Source organism: Paroedura picta, chromosome 10 (assembly GCF_049243985.1).
Source record: "Paroedura picta isolate Pp20150507F chromosome 10, Ppicta_v3.0, whole genome shotgun sequence".
In the NCBI taxonomy this organism is placed as follows: Eukaryota; Metazoa; Chordata; class Lepidosauria; order Squamata; family Gekkonidae; genus Paroedura; species Paroedura picta.
The window spans coordinates 54321655-54349209 of record NC_135378.1 but is presented as its reverse complement, the minus strand read 5'-3'; the positions used below and the strand labels follow the sequence as shown (position 1 = coordinate 54349209).

Here is a 27555-nt window from a genome sequence, read left to right as displayed (position 1 = left end):
ACAAATGTAACATTGCATTGGTGCTGCATATGAATATTACTGTGAATTACACTTCTCTCAGTAGCTTAATCTATATTGATCTTAACTGCCTGTCAGGATTTGTAATGTATATCATTATGGTACATAGCTCATCTACCAGCATGAACTGTTAACTCATTGTAACCTTGCAAGGAAAATCTCACCCCTATCTAGGCATGAGGTTAGTATTCCACCAATACACTTATCTCTTGTGCAGCTTTCTCAGAATGTTTTCCTTTTAGACGAGAGAAAGGGAAATAATTCCCAAAAGAGGTATCTCTGTTGAATGTTTTTATTGTACCTTATTGATGACATCAACAACAAACAGGCACATGCCTAATAGAGATACTGGGCTCCAGATGGGATCTGGCAGAATTACAGCTACTCTCCAAGCTACAAATCTCAGGTACCCCAGAGAAAAGGGATACTATAGAGCAGTATTTTTCAACGTTTTGACTATGAAGGTACCAGTTAAATATTTTTCAAGCTTCAAGGTACTAGGAAGTGATGTCAGCAGGCCATGTCTCCCCTGCAATGCCCCCTGGAAGTAAGAGGAGATTTGGCTGGCAAAAGTTTTAATGGTTGCAGGCCCTCACATTCCCATCCCCTTCAGGCCCATCACTGGCCACTTTGCGAGGCATCGAGTCAACCTGTCCAAATAAGGCTAGAATTTATTTTAAATAAATTGAAAATTTTGAACTTCCTCTTTCATTGGAGCAGGAAATGGTAGGCACAGAATGGGAGGGAGCTCCCTAGCCACCATTTTGGAAAAAAACTCATGCTGTGGCAGCATTGAGGGGGCCTTTGCAGTACCATATTGTACCACGGTATCATGGTTGGGGAACTCTACTATAGAGGACAGACTATGGCATTGTACCCACTGAGGTCTCTGTCCTCCCCAGGCTTCATCCACAATCTCCAGGAGTTTTCCAGTCTGGTTCTGGCAACCCATCCCCTTCCAGTGGCCAGGGAAGACCTGGCAATGCTACTGGCTAGGGTCAGTTGGAAACTGCTCATGGATCCTGTGATGGGATCCAGCAAGAACATTGGTCGGGAGAAAAAACATCTTAGAGATATGATCAATGGAAAAGTCCAGTAAATTAAATGAATATGTCATGTGCCACTACAATATTACAGAATCCAAAAACCATTAACCAGCAAGACTAACCAAATATCAGCATGAATGAAGCTAGAAAAAATTACATGTTTGGAGTGCTATATCCATGTACAAAGCTTTTAAATCATGGTTATAAATTACTTTCCAACTAATATTAACTCATGATTTTGAATAAAAAGAATTCCATAAAATCACAGGATAGGAAAGCATTATACAATTATTCTATCCAGCAGGCATGATTTATGACTGGATCAAATCATCTGTCAAAAGGAAGTGCGGGTGGTCACAGATCTTTCCCATGTTCCCTCACTTAGCACTCCCTTCTAACACTGGGAAAGTGGGTTCCTGGAGTCAGGAGACCCACATGGAAAAATAGCCACACTGGTTGGGAGGTTGTACTGAGGAGAGAGAATGAGGTAAAATTTCATCCTGCCTCTTGTGTCAGTAGATCTGGAATTTGTAGGAGGAAGAATAAATTTGCCACTTTCCTCCTCCTTCACTGCAGCTCTTTGACCTACATGACTATTAGCCTGCATGGTACTGGAGCTCACAAATCAGATTTCTACCAGTTAGAAGGAAATGCTAATATAAAACAGATCCAAGATCATGGAAATGCAGGCAGCCAGCTGGGTAAACTTGGGCTAGTCACAGTTAGAGCTGTTCTCACAGAGCAGTCTTGTAAGAGTTCTCTTAGCATTACCTACCTCACAGGGTGTCTGTTGTGGAGGAGAACGGAAGGCGATTGTAGACCACTTTGAGAATCTTTCAGGTAGTAAAAAGCAAGGTATAAAAGGTTTTTAGAAGGTTAATTAAATTAATAAAGTACTTATGTATCTTTTAACATGTTGTAAACCACTTCGAGCCCTATGGGAGGGAGGCAGTTTAAATAATGATAATAATTTTTACAGTACAACCCTAATGGGAGTAAGTCCTTTTGAACAGACCTCAGTAGAATTCCAAGAGTCCTAATTAGGATTTCTTTATTCTTATGGAAGGTGAAACCTTGAAACAACTACTTCCTCTGTTTTTGTGAATACTTTTGGCTGTTGGTTTCTATGCAATTTTGAATTATTTCTTACGTAAATTGTTCCTTTTAATTTTCTCGTGTCAATGCAGAAAGAGGATAAATGCAATCTATTTTTTTTTCTCTCACTCTAGGGATATAGAAATTAGTTGGCACAAAGAGACCACATGCAGAACAAGCACACTTCTGCCATTCCATGTATATAGAGAGCAAACATATTGAGAATCTAAGTTGTGCTGTAACTAATCACCTCTTTAGAATTCTAAAGTAGGTAAAGGTAAAGGTATCCCTGTGCAAGCACCGGGTCATGTCTGACCCTTGGGGTGATGCCCTCCAGCATTTTCATAGCAGACTCAATATGGGGTGGTTTGCCAGTGCCTTCCCCAGTCATTACCGTTTACCTCACAGCAAGCTGGGTACTCATTTTACCGACCTCGGAAGGATGGAAGGCTGAGTCGACCTTGAGCCGGCTGCTGGGATCGAACTCCCAGCCTCATGGGCAGAGCTTCAGACTGCATGTCTGCTGCCTTACCACTCTGCGCCACAAGAGGCTCTTAAAGTAGATAGGTATGTGTAATTGACTCTTGGTATTAAGGGCACAGGAACTTTCAAAGCATTCAAATAATAGAATTTTGAAGGTACTTACCCACTCTTCTTCATCATATTCTGAATGGTGAGGTATAGAATCCTGTCTCTTAATCTCATGAGGATGCTCCTGATTTGGCTGATCACCACTGTCTTCAACATTGATCCTTGGCACAGTTGGGTTTTTTAGGACACAACCTGGGCGGGCCATGTATAGAGCTAAAAGGGCACTTCTTATCAGCTGATCCTTAAATGCATGTACAAATAACTCTGTCTAGAATTAAAGGGAAGATGCAATTAGCAAGTTGAAAATATGCACACAAATTACTATATGAACAGTGGTTAACAATGATGACCCTAATAGCCAGAAAATACATTATTATGGGTTGAAATGTGAAAGAAAGAATTTATGGAATGGTTCCCTTATATTCTTCCTGCGGACCCATTCTGAAGTTGAAGATTGTAGATTCTTAGGAATTAAGTCAAATGGTGTAAAGCAGTAGTTCTCAATCTGGGGTTTGGGACCCATTTGGGGGTCAAATGACCGTTTCACAGGGTCGCAGCAAGGCAAGCAGCTTGACTGTCGGAGTGCCATCCACACAACAGCCTTGTGGGGTAGATTGAGATAGAGCATTCATCTGTCTGGAGCAGCGGGAAAGAGCGAGATAGGCATGGTGGGACAAGAGGCAGAACTAAACTGAGAAACCCTGGAAAAAAACCAATTTATATACAATCATGAACAATGAATCTTCACGCCATTGGTCAGTTTTTGTTTAATTTCTGTGAAAGAACACTTGCATAATTTTATGGTTGGGGAATCACCACAACATGAGGAACTGCATTAAAGGGTTGTGGCATTAAGAAGGTTGAGAACCACTGGTGTAAAGGAATGCAGTACGAAAGAGGAAAATCAGAACAGATAATTTTTTGTGATTTTCCCTCCACCTGAAGCTTCCTGTCTTCCCATACCATTTTGCTTTGATTACACTCAAATAATACTTAATGTCTTGTGTTAATTCTCTAAGACACATGAAATAGCCTGGTTGTGTCTTGTTTGGTGCTTTTTGGAGAAATATAGCCAGCCATTCCTTTTACAGTGCCATCCTAAACTGAGTTATACCCTTATAAGACTGGTTTTATTTGCCTCCCCCCCCTATTAGAACAAAGTGTCTCAACTCAGGTGACAGCAGGAGAGTGAGGAAGAGAAAGAAACTGATTAAACCAGCTCTGTCTCTCAGCTTCCCTCTTCAACTAGACTCCACAGTCCATGTCTAAGCCACTTAGGCAATTAATAGGAAAGGAAGATAGTTTTGCTTGGGAAATCAAGGCTACATACTGCATTTGGAGCTGGAGATGAATAATCAGTCATTCATGTGTTGAAATTTGCAAGCTCATATCAAGACGGGGTTGAGGGAGGGGAAGAAAAATGAACCTTCCAGAATCTCATGATCACAGGCACCTTTAGGTTAATATTCCCTCATAATATCCACACATTGCTGCATGTAGCATCAAAATGGAAGTATGCAATAGGATTTCCTCCAGCACTGACTATATATAATGAAGAATTCAGAATGTTTGGAAAGCAGTGGTTAAGTGACAGCCAGGTGATAGACACCTGGAGATAGCAAATAATTAGATCACAGGCTAATTGATAGATGCAATAGCAAGAAATAGCAAGAAATGATCCACTATGACTTGATGGTAAGTTAACAGTTCAGATTATCACATAAATAACGCAATATTTTACTGAAAGCCACTTGGTGGATAAGAAAAAATGCATTATTGAATGACAAAATGCCTATCCTGAACAATCCTAACCAACCAAACCATACCAAAATGCTGTAATTTTGACATCCTGATTGCAGAAATGGTTTCGGAATAAGTTTACAACCTAACTAACTACAAACAAGAATCCTTTCTGTTCCTTGCAACAAAATCAGTGGACTAGCAGAGGCAAGCCTCTGCACAAACACAACATTAATTCAAGTTTATTTAGGAGAAAAGATATTCAAAATATGATACATTTCACTATGCACAGGTAACCTAAACAATATACCAAAGGGCTTTACAATTTGTCCCTTTTGACCTACTTCCCCATTAGAGATGAAATTAAAAATATGGAAGTCAGTGTTATAAGCCATGAAAAGCTGTAAACAAGGCAGTTAGTTACCTTTTGAAAATAGAAAACAAATGTGGAATGTTCATCATGATAAGGGACTCTTGCAGAGTCTTTCCTTATGCTTATTCCCTCCAGGCCACACTGCTTTCCATTTTTATGGTCACGCTACATCATTCAGAAAAGCAACATAAATTATCTACCGTTTAAGAAGCACACAGACTACACAGTACCTCATGAGCAGCAAAAAGAAGTGCATCATGTCTGAAAAGCTAATGAGAGTTTATTTTTAGTCATCTCTGGTTTTGCAAGCACAGAAATGTGTAAAAAGGAAAAAGACGTAGATTTTTTTGCTAAATAAAAGAATGAAACCTACGTTTTATTCCTTACATTTACATTTTATAGAAATGCTTGATAACCATTCATGCAGTACAAAAAGAGAGTATCTTTTCTTATGTCAACATCCTGCAGCTTGCAGCTACCAAAATGATGTAATATTTCCTTATACAAAGGAAGTCAGTTTATGCAGACAGAGGCTGCATCTGGGGATTTGGTATTTCTAGCTACCACTGCAGGGAGCGTTTCCCTGAATCTTACCGTTTCTGAAAGCGTCTTTAAGGAATTCTTCAAGCTGTCTGGCAAATGCTGCCTGGCAGAATTAAGCAGCAGGTCTGTGTGGCTTGATATGAGAGGCTGCAGATGATTGATGTTACTGAGAACTTCTTTCGCCTTGGCTGTGTTTTCCGGTGAATAGTAAATACATTGGTAACCAGTACTGCAGCAAGACATGGAACAACAAAAGTAGTTTTATCAAGTCAACTCTCAACGGCCAGATGGCTAATCACCATCAGTATGCGAAGGTTCTCACCAGCTCTATAATTAACATGGGAAAGCAGTCTAAACTTTCCTATAACACCTTTATATGGGCATTATTCGAAAACTCTGCTTGCCAAAGGCTGGAAAACAGATCTTGCTGCAACACTAAGAGACAGCAACCTTTTGCTGTGATGAACACTCCAGGCAACGTTGCTGAAACTAATTACTCCCTGAAGCTCTTTGAATGAACTGTTGTACCATGAAAAAAGCAAAACAAGAAGCAGGCACGTTCCTATTCTTTGCAATTTAAAAAAAGAAAAGGTTTACATAGCTCTTAATGACACAGTCAGCAATTTGGACTAGATATGATTAATATTCCTTCTCCCCACCACCACTGCACCCTCCCTAACATCAAGCTAAGCTTTTTTGGGGGGGGACTAATCTAATTTATCATCGCTCTGGAAAACCATCCAAAGAGAATAACAATTGATAATTCATTCACAATATATTTTATCATCCCTTTTGATGAATATTGTATTGTTCCGTATTATTTAAATACTGCCACTAAATAATAAATAAAATATTTTTATGACCTGCCCTTCCCAGATGTTCAGGGCATGTCACAACACAGAATGGCACCAGTACATTATAAAATCATATCATATACATTATAAAACCTTTTATAATTCAGTCATCATTAGTTTTTCAGTTGGCTCCAACTGGTTTTAAATGGGGGAGGAGTTCCTTGAAAAGTGGTTCTTCCGTCAGTTTCCAGAGGTGAGGTCAGCTGTTCCATTCTAATAAGTGTTGTTTTCCAGTCTGAAAAGCCAGTGCCTTGCCCTGAGAAGTTTACAGCTGAAAAGCAGATATTAGCAGGAAGGGCGGATGGAGATGGTAAGAATAAATGAAATAATTTCATTTCTGTATATGCGGATTACTTTTTAGTAGAGGATGTGAATGAAAGAGCTTATCTGAGACCAGCTGAGATTGCATGACTAATTTTAAGAAGCAAGAGAAGGCAAACATCTTGAAAACATGAGGTGATTAAGGGAATTATGTTATCTCTGCTATCAGCAGTGACTTCACTGTAAACCCAAACCACCTACATAATAAGAAACATTTAATATTTTGACACTATAAATCAAGGCATCTAGAATGAAAGGATTCATTCTAGGTTTAGGCTCCACAGCTCTGGAAACTCTAATTTAGGGCCTGGAATATGTTTATTGGGGGGGGGGGGAGTATCAGATACATGATGTTTCTATCACATAGCATGATTTCGAAGGACCAGGATTGTTTTGAACTGTAAATGTTTCTCTCAATTACAAGGAGGAAAGCTAGTGTGAAGGCTTTCAGTTTGCTGTTGTGAAGTTAAGTTTTGTGGTGAGCAAGGAGAACACTGAGGCAGGAGTTGTATGTAAATAACAAAAAGATTTTATCTATTTACAAGTTTGTTTTAAAGAGATCAAAAACACAGATTTCTAGACAAAGGAGAAAAACATGAAACCCCCTCCTCTTCCCTGTTTATGAACTAGAAATCAGTCTAAATCTATTGGCAATTCTGAGGCCAAGCACAAACCATAGTTTGCTAGGTTGGATTGTGTGCAATGAAAGAAGAAGAAGTCAAGGAGCTAAATGAAGCATGAAACTCTTGAGGCTTGCTTAAAAATAAAATTGGTACTAAATTTTCTTGGTTGATCACATCTGTGCTTCCAGTTTAATCACTTATTGGACAGACCATCAGTAAGAATACCAGGGATACTGGCAGTCCATGTAAAATGTTATTCATTTAAAATTTATTATAATATTTTCTTGATGTATGTTTTAATACAGGGTGATTTATAATAGAACTGATATTCATAAACTGTGTATGTATAATATCTCCTTACCATTTTTAAACGTAAAATATATTTAGCACTGCTGTTGTAATGACTGGTAGTGAATACTAAAATACACACTAATACACCAAAAAAGTCTATGTTAGGAAAATTAATTCTGTAGATAATTTTGTTATGCCAGATCTTTTACAGGACACATGTGGCAGAGTAGCACAGGAGAACTGATGCACTGACTCTAGCACAGTGTCTTGAATTAGCTGATGTTGCCCCAAAGTTTGTTGCTCTGATGACTGTACAATAGCACTCAAATACATTCCTGTAGGCTATTTTCCTGGTATAGCAAGCTATAAAATCGACTTGTAAGATTACTTTTAAGGTAACGTGACCAGACCTTTGGTGGGACAGTCCCACCTTTGGGGCATCTGCCCCGCGTCCCGAGCCGTCCCCCAAATGTCCCAAATTTTTAATTAGAAATATATTTAATTTTTAATATTTTTGGGGGGCCACGCGGTGCACAGCAGCCCAGCAGGCCGGCCGGGCTCAGGAGGCCTCCGCGCAGGCACCTGGGCTCCGGGGTGGGGCTTGCATGGCACCTCGTGGCCTCCTGCCGCAGCGGTGGGGTGGCATGAAGCCGCGGAGGCTCCAGCCTCCTGGAGGATCAAGCCCTCCATGTTGTGCAAGCCCTAGCAGCTCTCCATGCTGCTGCCAGTGCCCTCGTATAGCCCCGCCTTGAAGACAGGGCCAGGATTGTGCCTGCCTGGTGGCGAAACCGCCACGGAGCATCAGTCACTGCCTGTTTCGCAGCCGGGGCCATCTGTCCTCCTAGGAAACTCGCAAAGAGGGGCCGGGAGACCACGCCAGAAAACAAAATGATTAAGGGAATTAAGCCTGAATGAGCGACCCACCCGCTCCCCCACTCCCCGTCCCAAAAGCCCTCTCAGCCAAGACTGATAACGAGAGCCCCGGCTACTCCCCCACTCCCCGTCCCAAAACCCCTCTCAGCCAAGCCTGATGATGAGTATCCTGCCCACTCCCCCACTCATGTGCTGCTTGGGCTTCACCCTCCTGACTCGTCGGAGAAACGAGAGCCCCGGCTACTCCCCACTCCCCGTCCCAAAAGCCCTCTCAGCCAAGCCTGATAACGAGAGCCCCGGCTACTCCCCCATTCCCCGTCACAAAAGCCCTCTCAGCCAAGCCTGATAATGAGAGCCCCGGCTACTCCCCCACTCCCTGTCCCAAAACCCCTCTCAGCCAAGCCTGATAATGAGAGTCCCGGCTACTTCCCCCATTCCCTGTCCCAAAACCCCTCTCAGCCAAGCCTGATAATGAGAGCCCCGGCTACTCCCCACTCCCCGTCACAAAACCCCTCTCAGCCAAGCCTGATAATGAGAGCCCCGGCTACTCCCCCACTCCCCGTCACAAAAGCCCTCTCAGCCAAGCCTGATAATGAGAGCGCCGGCTACTCCCCACTCCCCGTCACAAAACCCCTCTCATCCAAGCCTGATAAAGAGAGCCCCGGCTACTCCCCCACTCCCCGTCACAAAAGCCCTCTCAGCCAAGCCTGATAATGAGAGCCCCGGCTACTCCCCACTCCCCGTCACAAAACCCCTCTCATCCAAGCCTGATAAAGAGAGCCCCGGCTACTCCCCACTCCCCGTCACAAAAGCCCTCTCAGCCAAGCCTGATAACGAGAGCCCCGGCTACTCCCCACTCCCCGTCACAAAAGCCCTCTCAGCCAAGCCTGATAACGAGAGCCCCGGCTACTCCCCCATTCCCCGTCCCGAAACCCCTCTCAGCCAAGCCTGATAAAGAGAGCCCCGGCTACTTCCCCCACTCCCCGTCACAAAAGCCCTCTCAGCCAAGCCTGATAACGAGAGCTCCGGCTACTCCCCCATTCCCCGTCCCAAAACCCCTCTCAGCCAAGCCTGATAATGAGAGCCCCGGCTACTCCCCACTCCCCGTCACAAAAGCCCTCTCAGCCAAGCCTGATAAGGAGAGCCCCGGCTACTCCCCACTCCCCGTCCCAAAACCCCTCTCAGCCAAGCCTGATGATGAGTATCCTGCCCACTCCCCCACTCATGTGCTGCTTGGGCTTCACCCTCCTGTCTCGTCGGAGAAACGCTGCTGCCTCCTGGACTCTGCTAGGTACTTCCCTCCCCGGAGCCTGTCTGTCCTTTGCCTGGCTGCACCTCCCCCGTTCCCCCTGCATTTTTCAACCCCAGCGTTCTGAGCACCTGTCCCTTTTAATTCCAAGCTGCTGGTCGGGCTGGCGACCACCTCTGCCTCCCAGCATTGGTTTGGACGTGTGGGGGTGGGGGGGGGGTGTAAGAAGAACTTTCTATTATTGCTTTGACATCTGCCTTTAAAACTGTTGAGAAGTAAATCACCCTCTCTGGCTTCAGGCTAATCTGGAAACAAACCAGGCAAGGGATCTAACTGCAGCTTGATTTACAGACATCAGCAGCAGAACAATGTTTGAGTCCAGGGGCCTTTTTAAAGCCCCTGTATATAATATGTGCTGAGTTCCTTCACGGAGCTGCGCCGACTCTGAAAAAAGGTGTCTTACCAAGAGCATTAGAGCCTCTTGTGGCGCAGAGTGGTAAGGCAGCCATCTGAAAGCTTTGCCCATAAGGCTGGGAGTTCAATCCCAGCAGCCGGCTCAAGGTTGACTCAGCCTTCCATCCTTCCGAGGTCGGTAAAATGAGTACCCAGCTTGCTGGGGGGTAAACGGTCATGACTGGGGAAGGCACTGGCAAACCACCCTGTATTGAGTCTGCCATGAAAACGCTAGAGGGCGTCACCCCAAGGGTCAGACATGACTCGGTGCTTGCACAGGGGATACCTTTACCTTTACCTTACCAAGAGCATTGCACAGCTGCAAGCCCCAAACCAGTGATACAGTTTTGTAATACCAGCTCTGTTATAGTCATTAACAAAGGTTAGGATCTTATCCAGTAACACGCCTTAAGTGTAGCCCCACATTTAAAACTCTGTGCTTTTTTGGGCTTGCTCTTGTATTGCAAAAAGAACAGAGGGACTCTGCTGACAGAGGCATGGCGATAATTTGATGTAAATGGCTATGCTTGCTGTTGTCTGATGGAAGGTTTTCAGCAATCTTGCTTTCCTCCATCCCAAGAAAAATTGTTGATTTTCATGCAAGAGCAAATAAACTCAAGGAGGACACCTAGTAAACTTCATGGCTGAGGAAGGATTTGAAGTCTTATCCCCCCCCCCCCCAACTTCAAGTGTTTAAGTTAGATATGATGGAGGTCTTATCTGTTGGCACCCCCCCCCCCGGGTCTCCAAGCTGTGCAGGCTTGAATAGTGATTCCAGAACTCCAGGCTCCACCTGGAGGTTGGCAACCCCGGTCAATGGTGTCCCTCTTTACCAATCTTAAAATCTAATCACTAAAGCATACAAAACTGTTTTTACACGTATAAACAGGCACAACTGCACAGGTTACACATACTGAAGTCTGTTAGAATACTGAATTACTCAGGTATAAGGCCCTCCCCTCTCCAGCTGTCCCCTCTTGTTGGTCTCCACGGGCCACAAGATGAAGAGATATGGGGGTTGTTTCACCTGATTATTTTGCTATCACAGAGGCTTCTCAGGCCCAAACTGTGCCTCTCTTCCCTTCTTAACCTTTAACAGCAGCCTGTTTTAAAGAGGCTGTCTAGCCCCACTTCACCCCTGCTTGCCATTCCTCACCTCCCTAGCCATACCTATTCCTGGTGAGGGTGATTGCTCCCCGCTTTCTTCCTGCAAGACTGACAGCCTTCTTTCTGTCATCCCTCCCTTTGGCTGTGCCCTAGAACTGGTCTCAGTATCTGGGCTGCTGGGCCTGGGTCACTCTTCTCCACCACAGCCTTCTCTATAGCTTCTGTTGCCAATACTAGGCTGAGGCGAGCCCCAGGCAGAATTGGCCATGGAGGCAGCCTTGACAGCGGGTGTGCCATGGTCTAGCCAGTTGCTACCTCCTCCTTAGAAGGGTCAGAAGACTAGAATATGCATGTGAGCAGCTGGCTTGAGAAGCAGACCCAATGGGGAATCAATGCTTTCCAGTTGCGGCCAGGATGTTCATTATAACAGGAGAAAAGATGGCACAGAGACAAGCGCCTCAGTCACTACTAGTTTTTCTTGAACCAGCAAAGCATAGAAGGAGGAGAGTGTCTGACAGCTGTAAAGAGAAGATGAAGCACTTGGCTGATCACCCAGCAGCAATGAGGCTTAATTCCTAGGGCAGAGTCTTTACAGGACCAGAATTGACAGGCTGATAGGGAAGCAGTAAAGACCTGCACCTGGAATACGATGAATACAGTGATAAAAAGCAACACCCGGGCCTCAGAGGATGAGGCAGCAAAAGGAGGCATAATATACATACAATAGCATGGCTTGGTGTAGAAGAAACTCTGTTTGCCACACCCCTTTGAGTTGACCTGCTTTGTGAACAGAACTTTACCCTGACTTGCTGCTTCATACTCTGTCTTTGCTAGCTGATACATTGAGAATCAGACCTCTCCTAAGCTCTGGACCCTTTCTCCGTGATTAGGTTCCCCTGATCACTGGACTGGATCTTTGGATCTCTGACCATGAACTGGTTTGTTCTTGTATCTTGCTTTACTTGTTGTTGTCCTTGTGTGTTGTGGAAGCCCTGGATAGAGTAACTCTGCCAGGCTTTGTCCTGAGTGCAATAGTGAGTGGCGTGGAGTCTGATGCCATCCCTAAACATTGTCATTACTATGGCACCACATTTTGATTACAGAACTTGGATGTTACTCTTTCACAAAGAGAAATACTAAATAGGTAAAGGTATACCCTGTGCAAGCACCAGGTCATGTCTGACCCTTGGGGTGACGCCCTCTAGCGTTTTCTTGGCAGACTCAATACGGGGTGGTTTGCCAGTGCCTTCCCCAGTCATTACCGTTTACCCCCCAGCAAGCTGGGTACTCATTTTACCGACCTCGGAAGGATGGAAGGCTGAGTCGACCTTGAGCCGGCTGCTGGGATCGAACTCCCAGCCTCATGGGCAGAGCTTCAGACTGCATGTCTGCTGCCTTACCACTCTGCGCCACAAGAGGCTCCTGAAATACTAAATAAATACAGAAAAAAGCTTTCAATAAAGCTGATGGAAAATATTTTCATTGAATAGATACTAATGCAATAGTTGCATGTTCAGTTAGGAGTGAGAAAGATCATACACCAAAAGGCAAAGATGATGTGATAGTTCCTGACCGTAAAGAGGTCCCCCCCCCCGGGAAGGAAAACTATATCTGTATTGTAATTAATGTAATGTATTCACATGATCTACTAGACCCATAGTACTTGTTAGATTACTTTTAATTTAATGCAATTTTAGAAATCTCAGATTTTAATAAATGTTACATTATAGAACACAGGATTATATAATTTGTAATGTAACTTGAGGAACTGTTACAGTGTCACTAAGTAACCTTCCACTAACAATTTCTCCTAATATAAAGAACCAAATGTCTGCTTTTTAATGATAACGCATTATCATTTAATCCCTGCTGTTAAGTGAATGATTCTAGTAAATGTGCTAAAATTGTTACCATCTGGTATGGGGGTAATATTTCTTACAATAATTATTGGTGTTATACAACTTGAGAAATAAATAAGCTTTATGTGGAAAAGTATAATCATTTCCAGAATAGAAACACACACGTGTGTATCCTTCTCCTTATCTCCCTACCCTAAATGCACAGTCTATATGCGCCATAGTGAAGGCAGAAACCTAGGGATGCAGCCGCTCAAGAGCGCAGGTCACTAATTCCGAGGCAGAGCCCGATTATCTGAACAATGGCAAGGAACAGGACGGCCCCCTGCTGTTGCCTGACTGGCACAATCTTCAGTTGATGAATCCGGAGAAATGACAAACTGCTTAGAATCAGGTGGATAGCCGTATTGGTCTGAAGTACAGAACAAAATTTGAGTTTAATGGCACCTTTATGACTAACAAAGTTATGCAACCCCTGAGCACACCTTGGATAAAACTTTTGTTGGTCTTAAAGGTGCCACTGGACTCACATTCTGTCAAACTGCTTAGAAGTGTGCAGCCTATCTAGACAACTCCTGCTTTTTGTGGCTGATATCAAGCTGGGTTGGGCTTGTCTAGTGGGACTGGGAGCTAGTACTGGTGGCCTGTGGGAGAGTGTCATTCCAACAACTTGAAAGAAGCAGACACGAAACCCATCTTGAAGAAGGTGTTCCTGGACCCCAGTGACCTCAATAACTACTACCTGCTGGCACAACATGCTATTCTCAGGTAACCTTGGAAAATACAAATGATCTACCCATTTCAGTCTGAATTGAGACCTGGAATTGGGAGGAAAGCAGCCTTGGTTGCTCTGATAATCTTTTCCAGGAGAGTGAAAAGACTGGATCCTTGCTGAGTCTAGTGGAGATCTTGGAAGCTTCTGATCATGGTGTCCTTCTGAAGAGGCTGGAAGTAGGGAGCACCATGATTTTATGGTTCAATTCTTACTTTTGGAATGACTGATTCCAAAAAAATGGTGTTGGGAGAGTACTGTTTTGCCCTATGGTATACAGAGTCCTGCATGGATCTATCTTGAACCTCATGGTACTCTATAACTACATTAACCAAATGGGAGAGATTATCAAGGAATTTGGAGTGATATGCTACCAAAATGCAGATTGTGCCCAGTTCTGTTGCTCTTTAACATCGGACGGGGGGGGGGGGGGCTATGGAAATCCTCAAATGGAAGCTAGAGAAGGTAATGTGATGGATTAGGATAAATAAACTGAAATTCATTCCAGTAGAGACTGAGGTGCTGTTGGATAATAAGAAAGCTGCAAAAGGACTGAAAAGTCAGCCTCTCCTGGAGGGAGTTGCATTCTTCTCCAACCCCCGCAAAAAGAAGCAGGTTCAGTTGGAGGTTCAGGTCTGCAATGTGGTACCTTTTATCAGCTATGCCACTTCCTTGAAAAGCATGATCTGGCCACCAGGATGTTCTGATCATATTCGGGGTATATTATTGTACTGCCTAATACGTGGGGCTGCCTTTGAAAACTGCCTGGAAGCTTTTTTCCACCAACAGTTTGCAGATTACCTGGAAAGCAGTTTGAAGATTAAATATATTTTCATCTTGGCTGGATTAAATCTGTGAAAGTTTTCTAAAGCCCTTGTTCCAATTTTCTGCAAACTTGTAAAGAACTTTTAACAAGCAAATTGCATTAATATTAGACTGGCAACAAGTTGAAATTATTTTTGTTTTTACCAATTAATTTATGAAAATTAAATAAGCAACTGAAGGTTGGGTCCCCCCAAAAATGCAAAGCTTATTTCCCCTCTGTCCCATTCTGGCAGAAATCCTCTGTGATCTTTTAAAAAGGCATATCAGGGGATCAGATAGCAAGATAACAGACATAAAGAATTGATTTGAACTGGCAGAACTGGGTGACACTGCCACACCTCCTTATTCCTTCAGTAGAGCAGAAGGTTTTGCCCGCTAATGCTCCACAGCATGGTTAGATGCTTTTTCTTAATGGGCAGTCCTGACCATTCCTACTATTCTTTAATGCCTTTTAAAAATCATGGTTTCACCAGCCTAACACTGGAACCCAGAAGCAGATTTAGTGAGGGAATATGTAAATAGTTGACAAAGGGGTAGGAATAGTAGTTATCACACTGATACTGTGCTGGTGACCAAGGCTTCCAGGACAGCGGCCTCCTGCCAGATTATCTAGAGCAGGAGACCTGGCAGCCCTAAGCTAATGTGGGAAGAGGAAAGTTGGAATGTCTACTTTGTACTCACAGATTGCATTACACCTCAAGTTTCGAGCAATAACCCATGCTTTTCTCAGTTGCTTTGACTCCCCACCCTCTATGGTGCGTCTTTTTCATCCCCATTCAAAGAAAAAGGGACAAACTGATTAACTCCTAGTGCATTGTCAAAGGTCAACTAAAATAAATGGCAGGCATTGGACGTAAACCCAAGTATGCTGATAATTTTGTTCTCTGGATCTATCCCTACTGTTTGTAATAAGCCTTCAGGGACACTTTGGCTTTCCATGACAGGTTGTAATGGACATTAAAGCCTCATAATAACAAGTTTGTGTGTTTTGGCTGAAACTCATCTCATCTGATTAGCTTTTGAACGAGAGGGTCTTGGGTGCATTCTGAAAATGATTTATGAACATTTTAATCTCTGAAACACACATCAATTTAACTTATAGCTTGTCTCTCTACATGTTGCTGCACAATGTGGCCTTAACAATAATAATCTAGACTGCCATCCACTTTAGTGAAAAGATGAATCTTCCCATTTACGAGAAGATGAAACAGCCTATATGTTATCACTGCAGAACAAATTAAGATGAAGCCTGGACAATTTACTGTGTGTTGCTGGTGTACATTTCTGAACGCTGTTGCCAACAAAACCTCATGCCACAATAAATCTGTTAGTGTTCAAAATGCCACAGTGTTTTTCATTCTATGAACTCTATGCAATTTTTTAAAAAAATGAACAAAACAACAAGGCATCAAATGTTTTTTATATTACACTGTTATCTTTAAAAAAAAATTGGAAATTCAATCATCCAGAACCACCATCACCCAACCTGAGGCGACTATTTGCCAGCAACAATGAACTACACAACAAGGATGTGTGTGTTCTATGTTGCCACGTTACTTCTAGTTCATGGTGACCCTATGGATTAACGACCTCAAAAATGTCCGATCATTAAGAGCCTTGTGCAGTAGTTCACATACTAATTTGCCATGGCTCCCTTCTTCACTGGCCCAACTGCCTGCCCATCTTCAGACTGCCTGTTTAACAAGGCTCCCCATAAATCATCGTTTCATAGTTAGTGGCCTACTAGATCGCTCATTAGGGCTGCTGCTTCTCTCATTGCTCAGTCAAGCCAGGCAAATTCTCCAGCTCTAAATCAAATCAAGCAAATTTCTCTCTCTCTTCCTCAGCTCGCTTTCTTCCAGGTACCTAGTCAATCTCTCTCTCGTGCCTGATCTGCTACGGCTCATGTGGAAGAAAGTGCAAGAACACAGAGAGGGAAGCCCTTCTACTCAGTCCAGAGCCAGCCAAGATTCAACAGTAATGAGAAGAGGTCACACTGTATGCACAGAAGTAAACTGATAATTTAAAAGGTGACATCTTAATTTATGTTTCTGGTAGGTGCGGCAGTGAGTACCATTGCCTTAGATTTGTAAAATATTCGATGCTTAGGATGACAGTATTTTTTAAAAGCCACTATATGCATACCAACAAAAGTGCGTCTAGTCAAGGCTATGGTCTTCCCAGCTGCAATGTATGGCTATGAAAGTTGGACCATAAGGAAGGCTGAGCATCAAAGAATTGAGGCTTTTGACCTCTGGTGCTGGAGAAGACTCTTGTGAGTCCCTTGGACTGCAAGGCGAACAAACTGGTCAGTCCTAGAGGAGATCAGCCCTGACTGCTCCTTAGAAGGACAGATCCTGAAGATGAAACTCAAATACTTTGGCCACCTCATGAGAAGGAAGGACTCCCTGGAGAAGAGCCTAATGCTGGGAGTGATCGAGGGCAAACGAAGAAGGGGACGACAGAGAATGAGGTGGCTGGATGGAGTCACTGAAGCAGTAGGTGCAAAATTAAATGAACTCCGGGGAATGGTAGAGGACAGGAAGGCCTGGAGGATCATTGTCCATGGGGTCGCGATGGGTCGGACACGACTTCGCAACTAACAACAACAACATATGCATACTTCCTCTGCAACAAACTCCAGGCTTGTTTTAACCAATTCTCTTAAAGGGATGTACAGGAATCAAAGTAGGCTAACTAAAGCAAAATCTGTCTTAGGATGCTTTGGCAGTTGATTTTAATAGTGTTTTAATGTTCATATTAGAGATATATATACACACATTTAAAAGATATATATAACACACAATTTTTATTAAAAGTTTTGTACAAAGCAATTTATGACACAAGAGTTTAAAAGGCTAAAGATACTTTCCCAGACAACCTGAGAAGCTATCTTTTCCCTTTTTTATAACTTTTTAAGAATTTCATCATGCAGGGAACAGCTCCCACTGTTTAATCTATTCACATTATACTCTTCCTGATGTCTCTAATTGTAGCTTCTTTCCACAACCCAGGCAGACCTCTGAGAGGTACTCCCATTGTAAAATGGAAAATTTAGATTATAAAATCTAGACCAGGTAAATGCAAAGTGGCCTCGAAGCATCTTTGGGCTGTTAAATAAACATGTACATGCAAAGGATGAAGTTGTCACAGCCACTGTGAAATAATTTTTTTCATTTAATGCCAAATGGTTTTTGAACGGTCTGCTGGTCCCAGTTTCTCTAAAGTGCCAATTCATGGGTGATTATTTAGAGCTGCTTTGTCTTTCTGGAAGGGAAACCTTGACCAGAGGAAAGGTACATAAAGTCACCATGGCAAACTTTGGTTAGAAAAGGTTGAAAATACAAATTTTAATAAATCAATCAGGGCATCACTTTATGGAGAGTTTTCCTGGCACAGTATTTTCATTCAGAAAGGATGGGGGAGGATAAAAATCAGCATTACTGTCTTGCGACACCTTAAATGCCACAGGCATTTGTTCTGATATAGTCGTCTGATACAATAAGCCTATTTGTCTTTAGGGTATTAGAAGACTCCCTCCCCCCCATTATACAAATTCAAAACTTCACAAGCAGTAGAACCTTACAGGTTTGTGAAGCAGAAGTCCAATACATTTTCGGCTTTGCTTTGGATTTTTCATTTTCTTATGACTCAGCATGACATACCATTTTGTGAATTTTTGTGACCAAGTTTTTTAGTAAAATATAATTTCATTATCAACCTCTTAACCATGAATAAATATTTAGTATGCATTTGGTGGAATGTGTACACCTACTGTCTGAAGAAGCATGCAAGCACACAAAAGCATATATTTTGTTGGTCTTAAAGAGGCCACTAGACTAAGGTGACCAGATTGTCCCACTTTTGGAGGGACATCTTGGGGCACATGGCAAATTGTACTTATGTTGCAAGTAAATATATGTATATATTATTACAGTACTATTCTTGCATTCTATGTGTTCTATGAAAATTTTTGTTGCTCCATATAGACCAAATTTTTAATCAAGAACCCCCCTCGGTCAATGGTGTCCTGCTTTACCAATGTTAAAATCTGGTCACCTTACACTAGACTCAAATTTTTTCATGCCTCTTATGATTACTGATAAACCAACAGGAACAGGCAGAAAGCAACAGAAGCAAATCATTTAATGGCATAGCATTATTGAGAAACATTCAAGACTGGCAGGTCAATCTGCCTGGAATTAATAACAAAATTTTGTTAATTGCTATCACTTTTGTTGTTCATTTTAATGAGGATTAGCTGTTCCCAATAAGAGACACAATTCTTATGTGGATAATTGCTGCTATCTTTATGGCAGCAAGAGTCTATTTTGAGTTTTGAGTTTTAATTGTATTTCTCCAACTTAACTCAGTCAACTAAAACATCTTCAACACAATTCAAAGCTATACACACAAGAGGGCTGTTCTATTCACTACAGTATTTGGGGGATATGTTGCATATGGAAAACCCATTCATCCAGTCCTTTGTGTGCATGAACAGAATTACTTTTACACTGAAGGCTAACGGAAACAAAATTTGATTCTCACATCTGAAAGATGTTCGGGTTGTAAATTCATACTTTCATCAGGTCATACCTAACCAGTTTTACCACTGGTGAAATAGAAATGGGGAGGGCTTTAATCATCAAAAAGGCTCTATTGAGAATCACGTGACTTGCAGGGATAGAAGTCATGTAGGATGGAGGCTGTAGTAAGGAAAGGTGAGACAGAGTGAAAAAGCCAGCCAGCTGGATTGATTTAATAATTTATTAAAATACTTATATTTCTACTTTGTTTCAAGTCAAAGGTAGTTTACAATAACAGTTAAAAACATTTTTGGTTTAAAAAAACAAAAACAAATCCCAGATCTCTCCTCTCAAAAGATGCCTGCCAATTCAAACTCCCTCATGATCTCCAAGGAAGGCTCACCTCTTCAGGGAGCCCATCCTGTAGAGCTGGACCCAAACCGTGGTCAATGCCAATACCTTGACCAGAACTTGAAAACAGATTGGTTGCCAATGGTCAACATATGTTTACCAGTAGCTAGGCTCTGACTATTGTAGTTTCAGGGTTGTCTTCAGGGGCAACCTCATGTGCGGTGTGTTACACTAATTCAACTTCAACGTTACAGAAGCATGGATCAGTGTGGTCAGACTGGCTATGTCTAGGTAATGAGAGAGCTGGCAAATCAGATGCATTGGCAGAAGGGTAATCCTGGGCCAACCCACTTTTCAAACAGGAAGGCAGAGGTCATGAACACCCCACACTCTTATCCTGAAAAAGCCAAGTTCACTCTATCCAGGATAAGTGGATACAATCTCTCTACAATACCAGCTTTTCCAACCAGTATTATCCCTGTCTTGTCTGGATTTAGCTTCAGTTTGTTTTACCGTCAGTTTGTCCCCTATCAACTTTAAATGAAGATTGTCCACCAGTATAATTAAAGCTGTCTCAGTATCAAACCCAGACAGGAAATCAATTGAAATGGTTTAAGAGGAGACTCTACTCAATAAACCTTCATTGGCTATCAATGAGGTGACCAATCAGAGGCTAGTCTCCAGTTTTCCAAGGGCTTTGATCACCAAAATGCTCTACTGGGGATCACAGGACTAGCAGGGACAAAAGTCATGTAGGTTATAAAGCAAGGCTGGGCCAGCTGGAAGGGAAAAAGGAACTACTCCTAGGGCAACAAAGCCTTCCTCCAACATCTTTGCTGGAGGAGTTCCTACTGCTGCAAGAAGGCCTTCTTAACATCTGGGACTTTGATCCAGGCTTGACCTCAGGAAGGACACACAGAGCTGTCTGGTTTTCTGCAAAACTCTACTCCAGAACAATTAGTGAACCAGTATTTATATCTTTAAGAGGGTCTTACATAGTTGCTGCCTTTGTTGTATTTAAATAAACCAAACATTGCTCTAGAATTTGAACCTGGTCCCGGGGACTGAAGGGGTTAATTTTTGATCCATTAATGTCTTGAACCAGACAATATTAAGGCAGCAAGCTCAACTATGCCTTCAGATCTGACCATGACAAGGGCTGAACCTCCAGGCCCCTAAACAGATGATCAGCAAGTACGGTGTTGAAAAAAAGACCGTGTATGTCCTTTGTCATGTGTTGGGCCCACTGCTATTTGAGACAAACCTATGGTTGTTCTGAGGCTATGAAGTCCTGAGCTTTACTTAACAAAGCCTCAGTATGTATGTAAAAATGCCCAGGGACAAAGGTCCTCAGCACTACCTCCATCAGCTTATCCAGAGGCTCTGCTGATAAACTAGGCAGAGATTTCACTAGCAGGATTTGGTTCCCAATTCAAAGTATATGCAGTAAAAAATACCATCAAACAGTCTCTGTCCAACCTGTCTTTTATGTCCTCCTTCATCCAAGTACACACAAATCATTGTTATAACTTTTCTGTCATTTGAAATATTGAGTAGGGTCAAAAATGTTCTGCCACTTATGGAAGAATGACTAGAAGACTCTTTCTGCAAGAGGAAGCATTTTTGGATCCAATCCTTTGGAATCCAGCGGACAGGATGTTAGAATTCACTTTCGCATACCTTCAGTTCCCTTGGTCTTTAAACATGCAAGACAGAGTTCTAACACTTGTGAGAATGCAACTGGTTATTCCATTAGCAAAAATACCATAATGTCCACTCTGTATATTATTCTTCCTAGCTGTTCTCTAAGGATTTATGCCCAGACATCTAGGGAAAGTGTTATTAATTTAATACAAATACGTATGAGCAGAAGTTTTGTTTAAGTTGAAAGGAACATAGCAATATTCACCACCCTGAGCTGTCAAAACACGGAGGGTGGTACATAAATTCAATAAATAATAATATAACCAACAGTTTATTTTTCATCAGTTGCTGATAACGTACTTACTTTCGCCTTTCTGACTCAAACTTATTCAATAGTTTCTGAAGACCACCATTTTTGAATCCCTGAAAGTGTGCTGCAGGGGCTCCTACAGTAATGACATCATACAGAACATCTGCAACAGGAATAGACAAATATTGAGATTTGCATGAAAACACAAGAAGTACAGATTCACTATGTGGTTCCACTATCCTTATCCATAGTTCCTCTATATATTTGAGAGACACACAGAGCCCTGCCAGATCGAACAAGAGCCCTCATTCCCTCCTATCACTCCTGCTGTGAGGGAGGCAGAGAGAGACACAGAGAGAGCTGCCCCAAGCTGCTGACCAGCCCTGCTTCCCTCCTAAGAATGAGCCCTCATTACCTGCTATGGCTCCTGCTGCCACGGAGGGAGACACACAGAGAGAGCCACCCCTGCTGCGATGGAGGGAGAGACAGACAGAAAGAGAGCTGCTCCAAACTGCACACCAGCCCTCCTTCCCTCCTAATAACGAGCCCTAATTACCTACTATGCCTCCTGCTGCGAGGCACACCAAAAGACACACAGCAAGAGGGAGAGGGAGAGAAAGAGACACAGAGAGAGATCTGCACTTCCCAGTGTCCCCTGGGAAGTGCCCATTGCATTCCTGGTTGCAATGGGCTTTCTTGCTAGTAATCTTATCCATTTGGTGCCTCTTAATAATTGTGAAACAGCCTTGGGGGATGGACTGTCTGGCCAGGGCCAATCAGGGTGCAGGCAGCTGCACCCTGATTGGCCCTGCCCCTACAGCTCTTGCTCTCCCTTACCAAGCCCTCACCCCTTGCCTCACAGATATGCCTGGCTGCTACAGCCAGTCGGTCACTTCTCCGCTCCACTTGTGGGGCCCCAGGTAAGAGGCCCGGCCGGGGGAAGGGGGCGCTTCCCAAAGGCCTGGAAAGGCCTCGCAGAGGGCCCGGGTGTGCTTTGGGCCTTTGGGAACCCATCCAGCTGAGGAGGGGTAGGGAGGAGAGGGAGCGCTTCCCAAAGGCCTGCTAAGGCCTCACACAGGTCCCGGGTTGCTATCAAGGCCTTTGGGAAGCCATCTGGCCGAGGGGGTGTGGGAGGGAGAGGGAGCACTTTCCAAAGGCCTGCAAAGGCCTTGCGCAGGCCCCGGGTGTGCTATCAAGGCCTTTGGGAAGCCATCCAGCCGAGGGCGGGTGGGGAGGAGAAGGAGCACTTCCCAAAAGTCTGGAAAGGCCTCGCAGAGGGCCCAGGTGTAGTTTGAAGGCCTTTGGGAAGCCATCCGGCCAAGGGCGGGTTGGGGGGGAGAGGGAGTGCTTCCCGAAGGCCTACAAACTCCTCACTGCCACCCCGGGTGTGAACAGGCTTTGCCACTAGTCTCTATATAATTTGCTTTTGTTTTTACCATTATCATAATTTGGCATCTCTGCAAACTTGGCCACTACATGATTTGTCCACCATGCCAGATAATTATGAATAAATTAGATATCACCAGACCTAACTCCAATCTTTTTGGCACCAGTGTTCATTTAATTCCGCTGTGAAAACTGACCGTATATTCCTGCCCAGTGTTTTCTGTAATTTAACCAGATTCAAAACTATAAGCAGATTGGTTCTCTATCTCATGACTGCTTATTTTACTCAAGAGTCTCTGGCTCAACAAGCCTTTTAGAAGTCCAGGTATTTACTATTTACTAGATCACTCTTATCCACAACACATGGTAAATGTACATAAACCTCATGGAGGGTAAGGATGGGAACTCTAGTTCCCATTTGGAGTCAAACACAAATTAGTCTCAGCTGATTTTAGAGCATCATGGGCAGCCTCTTAAACCCAATATTCACTGTTTTATAGGTATTACCCAGTATTTTGCATTCCTCAAACAACAGGCAAGCAGTACAGATGCCAGAGCTGTGCTGCAATGTGCTCCAGTAATCCAGATATAAAGATGAATTTTCACTTGTACATTCTAGTAGTTAAATGTCTAATTGCTGTAACCTGCATTAGAGTTCACTAATTTCGGCATCTTTGTATCCATAATGAATTTTAGGGTTGAAAAATTGTGACCAGCTTGGAGAGGTCATTTAAAAAAAGGCATTTGTAAGTGTACTCTCTGCATATCGTCTTCCAGATGTAATCTATTTGTTTTCATTTAGAAAGTGCCACATTTAAATAGAATTCAATCCTCTCCATGTAACAAACAATCTTTTTTTATTCCGGTGACAAATGTCTCTATAAGCAGAAACACTGTATGAACGATTAACAGTTAATGGGCTGTATCTCAGTGGCATGGGTGAGATTCAAAATAGATCTATAGAAACCATTTTTACATTGATGCATTGTTTGCTCCTAAAATCTAATTTAAAGGCAGAAGTGAAATAATTTCATTAGCTTCAGATAGGCTCTGGCATTCAGGAAGTGATCATTTATTGTGGGCCCATCTTTAAGATTTAGTAATATATGTCATTGGTTAAGGCTTCACTATTAATTCTTCACTAGCCCATGCCCCATCAGTTTGACAAGGAGGCTGAGCACCTGGGCCTGCTGGCATGGGGGAAGAGATGGAACTTCCTCTCTCCACTCTGCATTATAGATGAGGAAGAGGGTAAGTGAACATTAATAGGCCCAAGGCAGCCATACATTTAATACAAATATTATTTGAAAATGACTTAGTATACAATTCAAGACAGCCATATCCAATATAAGGCTAAAGTACAAAAGCCTCTAGTAGCATCTTAACAGTTTTTTTTGTGGGGGGAAGTGGAGAGGTTATATATTCTACAGTTAGATCCCAATTCACCTGAGTGGTACTCAGAAACATTCTCAAAAAGAAGCTAAGGCTCAAATGTTATTTTTAAGTATGAGAAAAAAGGGAAATGCCATTTGTAACCACAAAAAAGGTATGCTGCAACAGAAATAGTAATTATGCACCTATCCCCAAACCATTCACATGAGCATTTAAAATATAAGCCAGGGAACAATCCTGATGACATAACTAAAGCCAACCCAGCAAGTCCTGCTGAACTGTTGACAAATAAATTTCAAAGTTGAATTAAACCATTCTTAACTATTAAATATTTGGCCAACTGCAACTATGTTTTGTTTTTAGATTTAATGGAATTTAATTTAATGGAATAATTTTATATTTTTATTGATATATTTTACAAACAGATCTCATGACAGGTTCCGAATCAAACCACAAAGCACAGAAGTGTATACGGACTATGTTTTACCTTTCAACCGAGGGCTGTGCACGTACATTCTCTGCAGATGTAGATTGACAGGAACAAATTCTAGTGTCTTTTCCCCTTTACTACAGCTTGATTTGAAGGAAGAACCTGGAAAACAAAATTCCAAAGAATTATTAAAGTGCCCTCCAGATGTTCCACTTTTCTTTAAATGCCATGGTAACACTTAAATGTTAGTAGCATTGAAAAAAATACCTTTTATGTGTAACTGTGTATTAAGAAAACAACAACAACAGCGATTTGCTAGCTGTGTCTCAGCATGCACCTCTATCACAATCGACAAAATAGCTTTTAATTTACAGAACAAACTAATGCTCGGGTTCCTTCTTTTTGGTCCCCTGCTTGGTGATAGATGTTCCTGCTGCTTAGAAACAGCCCACAGCATATTTGAAATGATGGTGCCATAAAACTATGTATGCTAAAAACAATACTAGATCATGGAACTGGTGTGCGTCTCAGGGGCGGCTCAGATACATCAGAAATTCTACACAGAAGGCACTTCTACAAACAACCTCTGTATACACCATAGACCACCATACATAATGATCACACACAGACATACACATATTTTGCAGCATCTACAGAGAGTGGAAAGGTGTGGCCACTATAGATTCTCAGTAGGTGTCACAGAATGGTACATATGACTTACACTTGATCACTTCCATGCTGTTTAGTAAATAAGTTTTTTTGTCCTAGAAATTCTTTATTGTACAAAACAAACCTCAGGATGGTGCAAAAAGCTGCATGAACCAGGAAAGGAGATATGACAGGGAATGAATAGTAGAGCAAAAGCATTAAGGGCCAGTTTGGTGGTTAAGAGCAGTGATTAAGAGCAGTGGTGTCTAATCTGGAGTCACTGCAGTGTGACTCAGTGGCTAAAATGGTAAATGGGAATTTGGGCTGTATCAAAAGAAATATAGTGTCCAGATCGTACAAGGTGATGGTACCACTTTACTCTGCTCTGGTTAGGCCTCACTTAAAAGAAGAACAGTTGTTTTTTATACCCCACTTTTTGCTACCTTAAGAAATCTCAAAGCAGCATACAATCGCCTTCCCTTCATCTTCCCACAACAGACACCAAGTGAGGTAGGTGAAGTTGAGAGAGCCCTGATATTACTCCTCAGAGAGTACTGACTATGTTCAGTTTTGGGCACCACAATTGAAGAAGGATGTAGAAAAATTGTAGTGTGTCCAGAGGAGGGCAATGAAGATGGAGACCAAGTCATATGAGGAAAGGGTGAGGGAGCTTTGTCTGTTTAGCCTGGACAGAAAATGACTAAGAGGTGATACGATAGCCATCTTCATGTACTTGAAAGGATGTCATATAGAGCAGTGGTCCCCAACCCCCGGTCCGGGGACCGGTAGCGGTCTGTGGATCAGTCGGTACTGGGCCGCAGCTCCTCCTCGTCCTCCTCCCCAGATGCTGCCTCAAGGGTTGCCCTGCTACTCTGCTGCCAGCTCACCTTTGGTGCTCACCAGCGGCCACCATGGCTGGGGCTCCCTCTCGGCATGGCACTGCGCAGCTGCTGCTGGTAGCGCCCCCCAGCGGGTAGCGAGAAGTCAGGGGTGCTGGTGGGAAAGCAAGTGGAGCAGGGGCTCAGGCAGCGGTGGTGATGTCCCTCAGCAAAAGACTACCCCCCCGGGCCTCAGTAAAATTGTCAAGCGTTGACCGGTCCCCGGTGATAAAAAGGTTGGGGACCACTGATATAGAGGATGAAGCAGAGTTGTTTTCTGTTGCCCAAGAAGGTTGAACCAGAACCAATGGGTTGAAATTAATTCAAAAATTCTCAAAGATGTTCCTGACAGAGCAGTTCCTCAGTGGAACAGACTTCCTCAGGAGGTGGTGGGTTCTCCTTCTTTGGAAGTTTTTAAGCAGAGGCTAGATAGCCATCTGACAGAAATGCTGATTCTGTGAACTTAGGCAGATTGTGAATGGGTAGGCAGAAGGGATTCTGTTGGTGCTTGGTTCTTGCACGTAGTTGTGAGTTTCCTGCATTCTTCAGGGTGTTGAACTAGATGATACTGGAGATCCCTTTCAACTCTATTATTCTAACCAGATTTCATTCCCCACTCCTCTATGTGCAGCCAGCTGGGTCATCTAGGGCTAGTCACAGTTCTGTTAGTGCTCTTCTTACACAGCAGTTCTATTAGAGCTCTCACAGCTCTACCTACCTCACAAGGTGTCTGTTGTAGGGAGATTCAAGTGGGTAACTGTGTTGGTCTGAAGCAGCAGAACAAATTTAGAGTCCAGTGGCACCTTTAAGACCAACAAAGTTTTATTCAAGGTATGAGCTTTTGTGTGCATGCACACTTCCTCAGATACAATGTAATGGACTAGAAGTAATCAGTTCATACTTATGAGCAAAGTGTAAGAGTAAATTTACATACAGCATAATGAAAATGGGTAACAGTGTTATGGGGAGAGGAAGTCACTTTGAGACTCCATCAGGTAGTGAAAAGCGGTGTATAAAAACCAAAGCTGCTGCTGCTTCTATGTACTATGTATATGAGGCAGACGCACTGGAGAGCTATTTATAGACAGCAACCTGGCTGCTTAAATGGATAGAAAAACTGGTTCGGATACAAGCTGATATTCTTCCTATACCTGTATTTCTTTTGGAATGCAATTACTTGCACACAAAGGAAATCATGTCAGTCAAAGGATGGCAGGGATCTGAGCACTGCTTTTTAAGATCAATGCCCAGTAAGCTCCTTACGTATGCACAATGGCTATCTGGTCTTGTTTACAGACGAAAAACTCTCAAGGATGTTTATGTACATTATTAAAACAATTGCACTTTCTGTATAGAAGAG

General features: G+C 42.9%; 1 protein-coding gene across 13 annotated transcripts in view; it reads right to left on the bottom strand.

The window, feature by feature from the left end:
- Positions 1-27555, bottom strand: part of INPP4B (inositol polyphosphate-4-phosphatase type II B) — a 291154-nt gene that overhangs the window by 80942 nt on the left and 182657 nt on the right. For all 13 annotated transcript variants that reach the window (XR_013224780.1, XR_013224781.1, XM_077300219.1 and 10 more), the window contains 4 exons: positions 24727-24831; positions 21516-21624; positions 5458-5635; positions 2806-3018 (listed from right to left, as the gene is read on the bottom strand). Coding sequence is in view for 11 of the 13 variants with exons in the window: in XM_077300219.1 (XP_077156334.1) it covers positions 2806-3018; positions 5458-5635; positions 21516-21624; positions 24727-24831 (605 nt within the window). In the remaining 2 variants the exon portion in view is untranslated. The remainder of the gene's footprint in view (positions 1-2805; positions 3019-5457; positions 5636-21515; positions 21625-24726; positions 24832-27555) is intronic.